This window comes from Lissotriton vulgaris, chromosome 1_1 (genome assembly GCF_964263255.1).
Source record: "Lissotriton vulgaris chromosome 1_1, aLisVul1.2, whole genome shotgun sequence".
Taxonomy (NCBI): domain Eukaryota; kingdom Metazoa; phylum Chordata; class Amphibia; order Caudata; family Salamandridae; genus Lissotriton; species Lissotriton vulgaris.
The window spans coordinates 1,983,949,057-1,983,966,075 of record NC_141685.1 but is presented as its reverse complement, the minus strand read 5'-3'; the positions used below and the strand labels follow the sequence as shown (position 1 = coordinate 1,983,966,075).

Sequence of the window (17,019 nt, the reverse complement as noted above, 5' to 3'; positions counted from 1 at the left end):
GCGGCCTCCCTGCTGTCCTGGACACATGTCAACAACGAAGACAGCATCAAAATCATGAACACCATCCACTCCGGTTCACCCTCCGACCCCTGCCCGCAGCACATCTTCAGCAAAGCAAGCTCCACCATCGCACCCCATCTCCCGAGAGACCATCAACAGCTCCTCCGAGACCGCCACCTTCCCGGAGAGTTGGAAGCACGCCGAGATCAACGCCCTACTCAAGAAACCCAAAGCTGACCCCAATGACCACAAGAACTTCCTGCCCATTTCCCTCTTCCCGTTCCCTGGGAAAAGTCATTGAGAAGATCGTCAACAAGCAACAGACCTCCTCCCTCGAAAAGAACAACATCCTGGACTCGGCCCAATCCGAATCCCGCAGCAACCACAGCAACGAAACAGACCTCTTTGCTGCAACCGACGACATCAAGGCCATGACACTGTCTGCCACCACACCCTCCGCACACACCTCCACAACGCAGGGATCTGTGACAGAGCACTGGACTGGACCACCTCCTTCCTCACAGGCAGAACCCAGAGTGTCTGCCTCCCCCTTTCCACTCTAAACATACCAAGATCATCTGTGGTGTACACCAAGGATCGTCCCTCAGCCTGACACTCTTCAACATCTACATGGCACCGCTCCCCAACGCGCCAGATCGCACAACCTCAACATCATCGCATACACCGACGACACCCATCTGATCCTCTCCCTCACCAAGGCCCCCACCACCTCCAAATCCAACCTCCACGAAGGAATGAAGGCCATCATCGAATGGATGACGATCAGCCGCCTGAAACTGAACTCGGACAAGATGGAGGTCCTCATCATCGGTCCACCTCCTCCACCTGGGACGACTCAGGGTGGCCGGCTGCACTAGGAGCTGCACCAACGCCCTCTAACCACGCACGCAACCTGGGAGTCATCCTGGACTCTGCATTGTCAATGACCCAGCAAGTTTATGCCGTCTCCCCCTCCTGCTTCAACACCCTCTGCATGTTCCGCAAGATCTACAGATGGATCTCCACCGGTACCAGAAGGACACTCACCCAGGGTCTCGTCAGCAGCAGACTGGACTACGGCAACGCTCTCTACACAGGGACATCAGCCAAACTCCAGAAACAACTACAACGCATACAGAACGCTTCAGCACGCCTCATCCGCGACATCCCCTGCCGCCACAACCACATCACAACCCATTCGAAAGACCTACACTGGCTCCCCGTCAACAAGAGGATCACCTTCAAGCTCCTCACCCACGCTCACAAAGCTCTCCACAACACCGGATCAGCATAACTCAACAAACGACTCACCTTCTACACCCCGAACTGCCAGCTTCACTCCGCTGATCTCGGCCTCGCCATCGTACCCCGCATCCGTCGAGCGACCGCTCGCGGCAGTTCATTCTCTCATCTCACCGCAAAAACCTGGAACATCCTCCCCATCCATCTATGACAGACCCAGGAGATTCCTCAAGACCTGGCTGTTCGAGCAGTAGCAGCACCCCCCCCCCCAGCGCCTTGAGACCCCCACGGGTGAGTTGTGCGCTCTACAAATGTATTGATTGATTGATTGGTAACAGTAGCTAATGTATGATAGGCCCACAACAGTTTTTAATTTCAGTCCCCCAATTCTTACAATTAGCCAAGCAAATGCTGCCCATAATGACTATGAAATCACAGTGCCGTTTCCCTCAGGATGATAAAGGCGAGTAAGGAGCACATACATCAGGGTAATCATTTGCCATTATCAAATAACGAATTTTAAGGATTCGCTATTTGGTAATCGCTAATGCCTATGCAGCACTGGCAGCTTTTTGTGCACCAGAGCATGCAGAAAGTAGGAATTTACCATAAATTGATAGATATGGCACATTTCTGCCCTCTCTCTTTCATGCAGCGCAATACAGTAAGATGTCTTGCTGTGTTGCAGTGCATGAAATAATGGCAAATCTGACCCCTTGAATTCTCTTTGGGCCTGAGTCTGCATAATTCTCTTTTACTTCTCCCTCTCCCCAGGAAAATTAGTCTAGAGAGGCATTTGGCTGCATGATGCTCGAGGTTACATACACAATGCACAAATAAATTAATGTGTGCCTTTTTCCTTAGAAGTTTGATGCAGCCAGTGCTATTTCTTTTTCAAATAATTAGATCATTGTTCCAAGAAGTGGAAGTTGTTTCATACAAAAATATCAATAATTACTTAATACATTTTCAAAATGTCTTTACTGCAGTGTTATATACAGTTCCCCCATAGTTACCTGTATCTCAAACTAACCATCCAGCCCATGTTTGCTTGTGTTCGAATGCCATTCACAACTCGTACCTGTTTTGTTGATACACAGGTAGAGACGACATCTAAAAATAAGAATATAAAGGAAAATATGATGTTTTGTGAAAGGCTAGTCAGGTTGAGTACCAGAAAAAAAATTTAAGAGCTAATAGTCAACCTCCAGTTCCTATCTAGTACTTCAGGTATTGTGTGCTCCTGATGATAGTCTATGTAGAATGAAAAATATGATTAATCAATTAAAACATTACTACTCTAGGATCAATTTTTGTAACTTCATGCCTTTTTGGTTACTTTAATGCACTATTATTTTTCAAGGAGTGACAACAGTTTAATTGTTTTACATTAAATCATGAATACAAATTTCTGGCACTCCTTGCCTTAATTCAGCCTTAGTACATAAAAATAAATACCTCAAACCTTTACAGAGCGAATGAGCATAGAAAGCATATCCAGGTGAAGTACTTTCACTCTGGAGGTCCAAGAACTTCTTTCAGTACTTTTTAGTAAGCAATAATTAATTTTGCAGTACAATTACTTTAAGTATGTAGTGTCTACTACTCCACAGAATTCACTGTCAACTCTTAAAAGAAACTCATGAAACACGTCAATGTACTATTATTATTATCATTATTATTATTACTATTATTGTCATCATTTGCAAGACATTGACATATTAGCTGGCGGGGTGGGAACCATGCAAAAGGGTTTTCTGATTACCATCATACATACATGGATGCCTGGTTAGTCTGGAATTCGGTCTAGATAGCCAATCATGGGCCAGTACGGAGAGCTTCTTATCCCCTTAATTCTGTGAATGGCAGATACACACACTACCTCACTGGTGCTTGGAACGGCCATTGGCTGACATCAGGGATGGTTTTCCAAAATCCTCCAGTGAAAAGTGCTGGAGGTGTACTTTTTTAAATATAAACCTGTGGTGAAGGAGCAGAATCGCTTTCATGACTCTCAATCTGTAAAGTCAACATTCAACATGCCGCGAGTTGCGCTGACATCACAAACCCTGACTGGAGCAGCTTGGTAGAAGCAGGTGAGTTCTGCCATCATGTCCAGTGAGGTTTGGGGGCATTTTAGATGCCCCCCATTTTTTCAGGATACTTCGCTGGAAAGGGAAGAGTCTCCCCTTTAATGATGCCTCTTACAAACAGATTCCTGCTTGAGGATGGCGGCACGCTTCGATCAACGATAACGAATCCCACTAGTCTACCAGGAATAATGCAAGCCGGGGTCAGCCTTCATTCAAATGTGTTTTTCCCCCTCTAGATGCAATCGCACCCCCAGAAGACCAGATTTGATAAAAATTATTCACAAAAAATTGGAAATTGTCAGTGGCTCGGCCCTCCTATACACTGACCGACCCCCTGTTGGGCAATATTTTTTAAAATAAGTGTGTAATCAGTGATGTAATTTGAGATGTCATCAGTAATGCCATCAGTGATGCCACTGGCCATGTCATGAGTGATGTAATATGTGACGTCATCAGCAGTGCATTGCGGGGGCGTAAGTTATAGTTAGCTCTCTGGTTTTGTACGAGGGAAATGTCCAACCAACTATAACATCCCGGAAACCTGTGGTTTTTTCAGTGAATTTCAAAGGCTTTTTAGATGCTAATTTCTAACAATAACAACCCTGAAACCTATGTTTTGTTCTGTGTATTTTAAAGGTTTTTTAAATGGCAATTTCTAACTATAATGACCCCGAAACCTATGGTTTATTCAGCGAATTTCAAAGTTTTTTAAATGCTGATTTCCAACTATAACGACCCTGAAACCTATGTTTTTTTCAGTGAATTTCTAAGGTTTTTTACATACTAATTTTAAAATATGCCTACATAGGTAGGACATATGCAGAAAGAGGAAATAAAGCTCAGAAAGAAGCAAGAGAAATGCAGAAAGAGGCAACAGAAGTCCAGAAAGACAAGTAAAGGTGCAGAAAGAAGCAAGAGATACACAGAAAGAACCAAAAGAGGGGCAGAAAGAGCCCTTGCTGCAAAGTCATCCTGTGCCCCAAACCTGTTGCTGACGGGTACTGGTAGTAACTAAGTCTGACTAACTAGGCCTAGAGCCAGTGCTATGCTAAAATACACTTAGAATACAGTGAAAACATCTACATACACTAAGGTACACTATGGGTTGGGGTACCCCTGTGATTGGCATGATGTCCCCCGTAAGGCCGCTGTACATCATAGGGCAGGTGGATTAAAGCTACCTCTAAGTCAGAGGTGCAGGAAGATGCTTCTTTAACTAGTAGTCGCGTTTGCAGAGTGATTGAGAAAGGGTGCTGGGCCTCCGACCAGCGCTCAGGAATTCCGCTGCATAGGACTTACAGGAGGAACCAGGAGGGCTTCTTGGCCCCCAAAGTCCATCAGGAGTAAAGTGGACTCTATTCCCCATCTGCCAGGAGGCACATTTTTAGAGTGGAGGAGAAAGGGGGCGTGGCCTCCGAAGACATCTTAGCAATCCTACTGTGTGGGACTTACTGGTAGAAACAAGAGGGAAGTTGGCCCACAAGGACATCCTTGAGGGCCAACTACCCCTCCTATTACCTCCAGTAAGTACCACACAGCAGGATTTCTAAGTTCTCATGCCATGCCATGCCCCCTTTGCCCACCACTCTGCAAACACACTCCCTGGCATGCTATTGGATGGGGATTGAAGTCCCCTTCACTGCTTGGGTCCTTCGGGGCCAGTTAGCCTATCTCTTACCTCCAGTAAGCCCAACACAGTGGGACTGCTGAGAGTTGGACACAGGCCATGCCCCCTTTCTCCACCACTCTGCAAACACACCTCCTGGCGCAATCTTGGTTGAGTGATGAAGTCCCCTTCCTTCATGAGGGTCCCGGGGGCCAACTAACCCACCAGATACCTCCAGTAAGCCCCACACAGCTGTATTGCTGAGAGTGGCCTGAGGCCAGGCCCCCTTTTTACACCACTCTGCAAACGCACATCCTGGCACCCTGCTGTTTGGGGGATGACGTCTAGTTGTGTCTCAAAGTCATCAGGACATAAGAGGACCTCATTGCTAAGTATGGGCGAAATTTGCGAATTCGCGTTCCACGAATTCGCGTGAAATCGAATTCGCAATCTGCAAAATCCGCTAATTCGTGTGAGTTTGCGGGTTTGTGTTTTTTTGCGTGCTCGCGGGGTTTTTTGCGTGCTCGCAGGTTTTTTTGCATGTTTGCAGGGCTTTTTGTGTGTTCACGGGCCGCTTGCATGGCGAAGTTACCCATGCGGTCATGTATGGGCACAGCACCCTCTGGTTCACCACTGCCACCCTCTGGTTCATCACTGCCACCCTCTGGTTCACCACTGCCACCCTCTGGTTCACCCCTGCCACCCTCTGGTTCACCCCTGCCACCCTCTGGTTCACCACTGCCACCCTCTGGTTCAGCACTGCCACTCTCTGGTTCATCCCTGCCACCCTCTGGTTCAGCACTGTCACCCTCTGGTTCACCACTGACACCCTCTAGTTTACGACTGCCACCCTCTGGTTCATCACAGCAACTCTGGTTCACCACTGCCACCCTCTGGTTAACCACTGTCACCCTCTGGTTCAGCACTGCCACCCTCTGGTTCACCACTGCCACCCTCTGGTTCACCCCTGCCACCCTCTGGTTCACCACTGCCACCCTCTGGTTCACCACTGCCACCCTCTGGTTCACCCCTGCCACCATCTGGTTCACCCCTGCCACCCTCTGGTTCACCCCTGCCACCCCCTGGTTCAGCACTGTCACCCTCTGGTTCACCCCTGCCACCCTCTGGTTCACCCCTGCCACCCTCTGGTTCATTACTGTCACCCTCTGGTTCACCACTGCCACCCTCTGGTTCAGCACTGCCACTCTCTGGTTCATCCCTGCCACCCTCTGGTTCAGCACTGTCACCCTCTGGTTCACCACTGACACCCTCTAGTTTACGACTGCCACCCTCTGGTTCATCACAGCAACTCTGGTTCACCACTGCCACCCTCTGGTTAACCACTGTCACCCTCTGGTTCAGCACTGCCACCCTCTGGTTCACCACTGCCACCCTCTGGTTCACCCCTGCCACCCTCTGGTTCACCACTGCCACCCTCTGGTTCACCCCTGCCACCCTCTGGTTCACCCCTGCCACCATCTGGTTCACCCCTGCCACCCTCTGGTTCACCCCTGCCACCCCCTGGTTCAGCACTGTCACCCTCTGGTTCACCCCTGCCACCCTCTGGTTCACCCCTGCCACCCTCTGGTTCATTACTGTCACCCTCTGGTTCATTACTGTCACCCTCTGGTTCATTACTGCCACCCTCTGGTTCACCACTGCCACCCTCTACCGAGACCTTTTGTGATGCAGCGGCAGCAAAAAAGATACGCCATGGTGCTGGGTATTAACAACGTGACGATTCTGAGAGATGCGTCACGTTGTAAAGTCCTGCGCCATCAGGAAGCGTTCCGGCGCAGGGGAGGGCGTTCCTGCACAGGAACGCCTCCTAAAAGTGGCTGATTGAAATCTACAAGATTTCACTCAGTAACTTTTAGGCCAATGCTGCGTCAAAACCCTGTGCCTGCTTGAAGCAGGCCGAGGCTTGATGCAGCATTGGGGAGATAGGGCCCCCCAGAGGATTGCTGGAGCTGCGTCGCAAGCGCGACGCAGCTCCAGCAATGCGCTGCTTTTACGCCACAGATGCGTGACGCATCTGTGCCGTTTTTGCCACATGGTGTGCCGCATTGTAAATGCGGCGCACCATGGGTGGCGGAGCTGCGGCGTACAAAAACTGGCGCATCCCTGGGGATGCACCAGTTATTATAAATCTGCCCCTATACATTTAGCCAACGAGGGAGCACTTACTGATTAGACAGTAGAAAGTACTCCAGTTGAGTAGAGGTATTGCACAAAAAGGTGGCATCTTCGTGGACAAACACGCAGGGCGGGATTCATTCTGCCCCCTGTTAGACTCGTTTTTTTGTGCCCTTCTGCCCTCTGTTAGACTCGTTTTTCCCTTGTTTTTCTGCCCTTCTGCCCCCTGTTAGACTTGTTTTTTGTGCACTTCTGCCCTCTGTTAGACTCGTTTTTGTGCCTTTCTGCCCCGTTAGACTTGTTTTTTGTGCCCTTCTGCCCTCTGTTAGACTTGTTTTTCCCTTGTTTTTCTGCCCTTCTGCCCCCTGTTAGACTTGTTTTTTGTGCCCTTCTGCCCTCTGTTAGACTCGTTTTTGTGCCTTTCTGCCCCGTTAGACTCGTTTTTTGTGCCCTTCTGTCCTCTGTTAGACTCGTTTTTCCCTTGTTTTTCTGCCCTTCTGTCCTCTGTTAGACTGTTTTTTGTGCCCTTCTGCCCTCTGTTAGACTCGTTTTCCCTTGTTTTTCTAACCCTTCTGCCCTTTGTTAGACTGCTTTTTGTGCCTTTTTGCCCTCTGCCTCACCACATCATCACTCAGCGCTACCCCAGCATCACTCGGCACCACCACATTATCACTCAGCACCACCACATTATCACTCAGCACCACCACAGCACCACTCAGCACCACTACAGCATCACTCAGCACCACCACAGCATCACTCAGCGCCACCACAGCATCACTCAGCGCCACCACATTATCACTCAGCACCACTCAGCACCACCACAACATCACTCAGCACCACCACTGCATCACTCAGTACCACCACAGCACCAATCAGCACCACCACAGCACCACTCAGCGGCACAACAGCATCACTCAGCACCACCACAGCATCACTCAGCAACACCACATTATCACTCAGCACCACCACAGCAACACTCAGCACCACCACAGCAACACTCAGCACCACCACAGCATCACTCAGCACCACCACAGCACCACTCAGCACCACTCTAGCATCACTCAGCAAATCCAAGTATCACTCAGCACCACCACAGCACCACTCAGCATCACCACAGCACCTTTCAGCACCACCACAGCACCACTCAGCGCCACCCCAGCATCAATCTGCACAACCATTCAACAACAACTGGTTCAAATATGTTCTCTCAATGTTTCAAACTTTATTACAAATGTCACAAAAAGATGTTAATATTTCACTTCTGTTCTTGGATTTTCGTCACAATAAAATGCACTGAACATAATCTTCACAAAGTTATTTACAAAAGTTTAAGCTATTGCCATTATAAATTAAAATCACTTTTATTTAAGTATTAATTATTTAAAAAAATTAAAAGCCATTGTAATTTGTAATATCAATAGAGCTAAGTCACGTAAATACAAAACATGTTGCATTACAAATGCTATAGGTGTCACATTTGCGAAAGTTATAACTATTTGCATTGTAAATGACAAAGCTATTAATTTAGCTATTTTCAAAACCAACACATAAATAAAAAAAAATTGTCATTTACAAGACCAATAGCTCAAACTTTCCTAATGCGAGACCTATTGCATTGCAAATGCTTGTTTTTATATCTGTCAGTGCTTCCTGTTGAGGTTTAATTTTCGTGACAGGCGCCTCATTGCCTACTTGTAACTATTCTCTGACCCTGCTTCAAGGGTCAGAGCAGGGTCAGAGAATAGTTGCAGCAGGCAACAAGGTGCCAGGAAGCAGTTAGAGGCTTACAGCAGCAGGTGCCCAAGTTGAAGTTAATTTCTTTGTAACCATTTTTGTAAAAGGTTACAAAAAATTAGCTTCAACTTTTGCACCTGCTGCTGTAAGCCTCTAACTGCTTCCTGGCACCTCGTTGCCTGCTGCAACTATTCTCTGACTCTGCTCTGACCCTTGAAGCAGGGTCAGAGAATAGTTACAAGTAGGCAATGAGGCGCCTGTCACGAAAATTAAACCTCAACAGGAAGCACTGACAGATATAAAAACAAGCATTTGCAATGCAATAGGTCTCGCATTAGGAAAGTTTGAGCTATTGGTCTTGTAACCCTGTAAGTGCTTTGCTGAAAATTCGTCCCCGCTGATTCGCGGATTTTACCGCGATTTCACGAGATTCGCGAATGACGAAATCGAGGAAAATACGCAAATTCCGCGAGCGGAACGAATTTTCAGCCCATGCTTACTCATCGCCCCACCAGCAGTGCGCGAAGAGGCGCGTATCCTGAGTGGTGTAAAAAGTGGTGTGGCCTGGGACCACCTTTCAGCAATCCCACTGTGTGGCTCTTACTGGAGAATCCTGGTGGCATACATTCATTTTTGTTAGGCAGGGGAAGATTAAGTGATTTGCCCAGAATCACAGGGTGCTGAGTGTACCTGCTGAGACTCTAACTCGGTTCTCCAGCTTCGAGGTCGACCGCCCAACCGCTAGACCACATCCTATCACCATAATGTGAACCGTGCAATATTTTTTTTTTACTGGGCTTGCTCATTTAATTGTGTGTTCTGACAGATTTTGTATGCTATGCGTGTGGATGTGACATTAACTGAGCACAAATTAAAAACAAACTCACGGTCGAGATTGGCAATTGCAGGGGTTGTGTCACCTTCACCTAAAAGACATAAGAAATAAGAAATAAAGTAAGCCCTGTGTAAACGGAAGCCCCCTACAGCTAGCACCAACAAGACCAAAACAACTTTTACATTTGTATTCAAATGTAGGTGACAAACCATACTTTTGAACATTGCTGATATACAATTTCTTAGCTCACGTATTAGTAGGGATACTACTATATAAAACCTTCACCAATTTGCTTCTGTGTTGGACTTTTCACCAATTGTACAAAATGGTGAGAATTGCTACACATATTTTCAGGTCCTTATGATAATTATTTCACTAGCTGTCCAGCTAGATGGTTAATGCTGTCTGCCAAGGGGAACATCTTCATAGACGCAACCTTTATTAAACCTGTACATGTCTCAACATTGAGTACCTACTAAGATGTACAATATCTACTTGCAGAAATAATGACATGAAGTAGAATTTTCCTGACTAATTGAGCATTTTCTTTACACATTTATTTCTAGGTGACTACACCTGAGTAGCATCAGCAGGACCAGTGGAAAAGGGACTTTGTGTAGGGGTGGGTGAATAATTCTGCTCTGCTGTGCCCACTCTGTGCGATGTTCAGAAAAACTCCGCGAAGTGGCACAGAATGGAGTTTTTTCTCTTGAGTTACTTAACAAAATTAAGTTGAGCATTTGCGAGAAAGAATCATGTGCTAGACCTCCTACTGGCGAGATCGCTCAACGAGGGTGGCGTGCAGGTCCGTTGTCACATTGAGGAAACAGCAGCTCAACTAGCATGTCTACTCAAGCAGCAGGAAGCAGCAGCACCCTCTTGTTTGACGCATAGTGATGTTTGTGCAGATTTTACATTGCAGAACCAACTCCTGGTGCTAAAAATCAGTTTGAGCACTGCGACATAAAAGAATCCGCCACTGCCAGTACTCTAGGGTGGGTAGTGTTTCTCTTCTGGCACTTCGCAGAGTAGAACACCGCAAACTTTGCCCAGGCATCATTTTTTGTTGCATTCCTTTCTAGGGCTGAAGAGTACTCACTTGAACCAGAAGCATGCGGCACAAGGAAAAGTAATTTCCAATTTGAGGACAACTGGGGGACAAGAAAGATGTTATACTATAAGTTCTCAAGATCTGTAAAATGGCTAAGAACGGATACAGTGAGTGGCTCTATGATTTTGAAGAAAAGTATTTTACTAAACATTTTTTAAATCATTTCCTGAGAGCTATTGCATTCGTTTCAGTGCTCTAAACAAACTGTGCTACTGCCCCCTGGTGTCTAATTTTTCAAATCCGAGGCAGTTCAATTGTGTGATTACATTTTACATTCCAAAAACTACCTTTTATGCAAAAGACACCTCAATGATTTTTTTTGTATCTTCTGATTCTTACATTACATGTCATTCATTTTTATGACATTCACTCATTTAAAAGTTTCCTATGTTTTAGTACTGGCTGAGAAATGTTACGGGGTTCAGTCATTATATGTATTCTTGTATCGGTTTTGAAGATCATGCATTACATGCAATTTTCTCTGAGGCTGACTGCTTCGGTAAGGCTAGCAACGATAAATTTGGGATTTCTAACAGAAATCTGTTTACTAGCCTGTTAAACATTATTTTGACTATATGGAAGGTCTGCCATGACTTGGCTTTCATAGCCCGAACATCTGGATTCCTACAATGCGCTGGGAAATGAAGTCTGTGCAGGAGCTGGTATGCGTTCAAATCAAATAAATATAATGTTTCTTTCATGTACCTTTCATCAGACAGACATGTTCTAAAATCCTTTCTCGAGTCTGCATATTGTGCTACCATGATACATCTCGGTACAAGGTCAAATAATAACATGCATATTAAAATGTGTGTTTCAATTTAAGAAGTCTCATATTTCCTACCTTCTTTCTTAAATAAATCTTACACTTCACTTAAAGAAATTTCATAACACATACAAACAATATGCATATTTGGACGTAAATAATTCCTGCGAAATAAAAGATTATAATCTGGAAGAGCTCTGACTCTAGAGCCACATTCAGTGTGTTTCACCGATAGGGGCAATGAACTATCAATAATATCCCTTCCTGTTTTTCTGTCTAAAAAATTATTATTGGGCCTTTGGGTTTGTTATTGAATAATGCAGCTATCTGTTTTGGCTACAGGGAAGTGAAAGTCGTTGGAGGTATCCAGTGTACGCATTTTCTATGTCAATATATTCTGTACTTTCAGTGTGGTGATCCACCAGGAAAGGAGGTCCGTTCAAAAAAGATGGACAAGGATTCTGTTTGCCCAGCATTTGGACCTCTGTTTTTGAGCCAGTTAGGCAAAAGGGACTGTCTTTCAGTGGAAAATAGGGCCCACACATATAACAATTTTAGTCGGGTTAAAATGCACCTTTTCCAGATGCACATGAAATTCTGTATCTCTAGCATACATCTGCATATAAATGTTAAAGGGCAAGCAGGAAAAAGAGTTCATTGTGGTACTTCCATGTCATGTTTGTGATGATGATTATGTTTAACTTATGTGAACTAGTACCCTTTGATTTCAGTGCAGACAATTCCACACCAGCCCAATGTCACAGCATGTGGGGCTGTATTACATAATATCGCCCACAAAAATATTGTTGTATTGAGAATCAAAACATCACTTTATGTGTGCATAATATAAAGATAACAATTCTATCCAACTAAAATAGCATGGCCCAAAATATTGACATTATGGACACAATTAGGATGATGGGTGGATCACCACCGACAAACTGTCGGTGGTGGTACACCTGACAGCCATATTAGTGGCCTGACCACCGCATTATGATGTCGTCAGAGTGCAGTGGGCAGAGGGACTGACCAACGCTTCCATCATGCTCAAGGAGCCCGTCGGGGCATCGGTCCGACTGTAATCCATAAAATTGGGTCGGTAACTGCAGAGGCACCACTTTAGGGATTACGATGTCCCATTCCCTATGCCTTTACATGGGGGGTACGACTGCCATGCAAAGGAAGATGGTAAGGAAATTCGGGGGCGCCGAGCAGGCCGCTGTCTCCCGTGGGCCTCTGCTATGAGACCAGGGGGGCACATGTGGTACCTCCCAAACATTGGGGGGTATCACACATGGCACATAGTGCATAGATGTTTGCAAAATGCCTTTTTGAATTCCATCTTGTGCTGCAGTAATTTTCCATGTTGCAGCCCAAGCCGCAATGGAAAAAGGCATTTTTCTGGCCACCTGCAGGGCAGTCGCATTGTAATTAGGTGGGTAGAACTGCAGACTGCATGTCGTGCAGTTCCATTTCTGCGACAATGACTGTCATCATTATCAGGCCCTCTGTATTTAATTGCAATCAACAGTACTCTAAATTCATTTCAAAGTAAAAATACTTTGAATAATTAAATGTATTTAAAACTATATACAATTAGAAATAACATGTACACAATAGTGTATTCAATTAAATTAGACCTTTTTTTATAAACCTGTATACCTTTTAAATAATTGTATCCGTTAATACAAAATACATAATAAATTAAAATGAATTTACAACCCTCAAGCAGGTCTTAAATTAACCATATGATACTAATTTACATTAAAGTATAAAACACAATACAAACATGTCTAAATATTCATACTATAGAAATATGTTCTGAAGAAATGTAACAAAAAGAAAAAAGTTAATTACCAGTTACAATAGGTCCAGGATGTCCATATTTTCTTTTCCTGTTCTTTTTGGTCGTCAATTGCTCGTTGTTATAGCCAACCTTATGTGAAGTCAGGCAAACGCCAGCCCACAATGCCACTGTGCTTCATTGCCATCTTCAAATTTTATTTTCCCTTTTTCTGGTGACCAGCACTGTTCTGAAGCTTAATATTAATCGCCTGCAATGCACTGCTGATGACGTCACATATTACATCACTCATGACATGATCAGTGACATCACTCATGACATCACTGATGACACCATCCTTGTGACAGAGTGACAGACCTCCTTTCAGTGTAATGTAACCCTTGAAACACATATTCAAAAATAGAAACAAAAATTTTCAAAAATATAGAGATACCCATACCAGTTACAACAACCAATTCAGTAATACCACCATCTATATACACATCCACTCATTCACCAAAAGTTCTATATAGTCACTCATACATATATTCACTCATCATATGTAGTGAAACACCTATACATCCTGTTACACACCGACAGTCATCCAAAAGTTACTCACACACATAATCACACATGCAAATAAACTATTGAACATCCATTTATTTGCATATACAGCTATACACACACTACCACCTTACTTCTAAGGAAACGTACACATACTTACTCTCTTAAACAATCACTTATAGAAACACATACTTATTTAAACAAGAACTCTTTCAATCTCTCACTCTCACATATACTCACTTATATACATCAATACTCACATATACTAGATTAAAACATATGTAGTTACTGATAAAGACACTAGTGAGACAGTCATTCACTCACTAACACACACATATACACACTCATCCACCCATACAGTCCTGCACATATGCTGTCTTCAAAACACATACAAACAGTAAGTCAGTCATTGATGCATCTATGTGCTAAGTAACACCCCCACCAAACCATACAGACACTCATACTGATACTAAAAAAAACATCTAATAACCCATATACACACACATGTAGCTACTCACCAACGCATGCAGCCACTAATACACAAAGTGAAACACTGATACAAACATTTAAATATTTAAACAATACTCGTCAATATATGTATTCACTAAGATACACTTAATAAGCCAGTTAACTAATCAATAAAAAAAAAAACATCCATTAAGACACTTATTTAAACATTTATTCTTCCATCGACCTTTACATATACATATATAAAACATATTAATATTTCAGAAAGACACACATTCACTGGATGGTGTCATCAGTGAAGTCATGAGTGATGTCACTGACCATGTCATGAGTGATGTAATATGTGACGTCATCAGCAGTGCATTGCAGGCGCGCAATTTATAGTGAGTCCAACTAACTATAACGTGGGAATTTCAATGGTTTTATGTCATTAAAATTTCCAGCTAACTATGACTGGTGTCAAACCTATGGTTTCTTCAGTGAATTTAACAGGTTTTTTAAATGCTAATTCCTAACTATAACTGGTGTGAAACCTATGGTTTATTCAGTGAATATATATATATATATATATATATATATATATATATATATATATATATATATATATATATATATATATATTTATATATATATATATATATATCAACAACAAATGACTCTCCAGCTCACACCTCGATCGGTTAGAGAGACACGGACTACAGGAAGGTATGGCTCAGATGTTTATTTTCTCCTCTGTGACGCGTTTCAGACTTCACCTGTCCTTGATCACACATACATTGGAAGCCGTTGGACATTTTTAAATTTCATTGCTACACCACGTGATTAATGGAAACCGTAAACATACCTTTTAACCCTTATGGCAAATCCTGTTGTTTGTAGTCTGTCTTGTACCATGGGTCATCTACTTTACACAAAATATCCTCAATATCACAGTAAAATAAATTTCAGATGTTGTATCATGCGTTGATAAATAAATGCATGAATAAATAAATATATGTATATTAAAAATTATTACATACATATAATTTATCTATCAAAATTAGAGATGTTATTACTAAGATAAAACCATGTATAAATATAGATTTAAAAACATAGCTATAATATTTGCATGTGCAAAATCGAAATGATACTATTGTGTAATGGCTGATTGACCCTTATTCCACCCCAACATGTTTGAGGCAGTATCAGCCCAGACCCTGCTGGTAGTCAGACTATTAAATTTGCAACCATGCCATAATTTGAAAATCTTATATGATATCAATGTGTTTCTGTGTTTCCATAAAAAAAAGTGCAAGGGCTGCCTAAAAAGAATTGTTGTGTTTTAAAATCTAGTGTAAACGTAGTGTGCCTAATTATAAATAAATAAATAAGGTGCAAAGAAGCGTATAATTTACATCTCAGTCTGCATAAATGCAGGTGCAAGCAAGGTATTATACTACATATGGTAGGACGCCAAAGAATACCTTGTCTCAGGATTACAATATTGATAGGAGCTGGGACAGTATAAAAAAGGGGATCCATTGTATTTTATAAAAAGTAATGAAGGTCCTCAGTGTTATTGAGGCCAATGGGCATCTTGCTGTCTAATTCCAAAATGGTGGTAGATTCTAGTTTGCGCAACATCTTCTCTCTGTCACCACCTCAACGTAATTTTGGTACAGCTTTAATGACAAAATAATGCAGACAATTAAGATCGTTATTGTGTTCTGCTTTAAAATGTCGTGCCACCGGGTACATAGGCGAAAACAACAGTTGATGGACAGAATGCAGAACAATGTCACACATTCACCCCAGTACAGAGATCCGGGCCTAAATCCATCGTTTTTTTGCTCACCACCCCACCCCAGTTCAGACATGGCCATATGCAAATCAGCCTTGACCCCGTGCCTCATGGGAACAGTCCAGCCCGAACTGCCAAGCCATGTCTTCCCTGGACCGGAATCAAGCATCCTAGGACCGGTTTCTGGATATCAGAAGTCTTCATCCAGGATAGCTTGAATCCAGTGGCGTGGAGAGTACGGGACTTACGTCTAAGCATACCCGCCCACTAGGAGTGACAAATACAAAAACAACAGTTGATGGACAGAATGCAGAAAATTGTCATACATTCACCCCAGTACAGAGATCTGGGCCTGTTGTATTTCTATCTAGGACCCTAATTCGATATTCCCGATTCATGCCCTTGTGTGGTTATAATCAATAATATCCTTACAAAGGCATAAGAATCATATCCATATTCAGTAATAGCCCATGCAGTCCAAAGCACAGCACGGCTACTCCCATAGACTCCTAGAAAGCATAACGCGTTCTTTAAACAAACCAAGCCTCCAGCAGCCCAGGAAATTCCCCCCTGCTTTTGTTTAGATTTGAACAAGAACTCCTGGAGTCCAGCAAGAACTGTTAGTTCTTAGTGACGTCTTATGTCCAACCTTACGTCAAACCTGGCACCTTTCAGGTATAAAATACCAACGGTTGCCTTAAGCAAACACATGGTGGTTTGGAGCAGAGCGGCTATCTACTTGCCCGAGAGCCCCGCTAATGCGAGAGCCCACGGAAGCCGCCCCTCCCCTTTAATGCGCTGGAGAAGCTACTTTTTCTCATGCCGAGAAAATCCAGCTCCGGTGTTCGCGAGTCACCCTTGCGGGTTGCTGGGAGATCGAGTCCTGAAGAAAGAGATACCA

The 17,019-nt window shown here is 43.8% G+C and overlaps 1 protein-coding gene across 4 annotated transcripts in view; it reads right to left on the bottom strand.

The window, feature by feature from the left end:
* Positions 1-17,019, bottom strand: part of HGF (hepatocyte growth factor) — a 479,128-nt gene that overhangs the window by 102,586 nt on the left and 359,523 nt on the right. For 3 of the 4 annotated variants that reach the window (XM_086919823.1, XM_086919811.1, XM_086919814.1), the window contains exons 12-13: positions 9,699-9,737; positions 2,259-2,355 (exon numbers count right to left, since the gene is read on the bottom strand). In XM_086919823.1, the coding sequence (XP_086775949.1) occupies positions 2,259-2,355; positions 9,699-9,737 (136 nt within the window). The remainder of the gene's footprint in view (positions 1-2,258; positions 2,356-9,698; positions 9,738-17,019) is intronic. The other variant, XM_086919817.1, reaches the window with a different exon arrangement.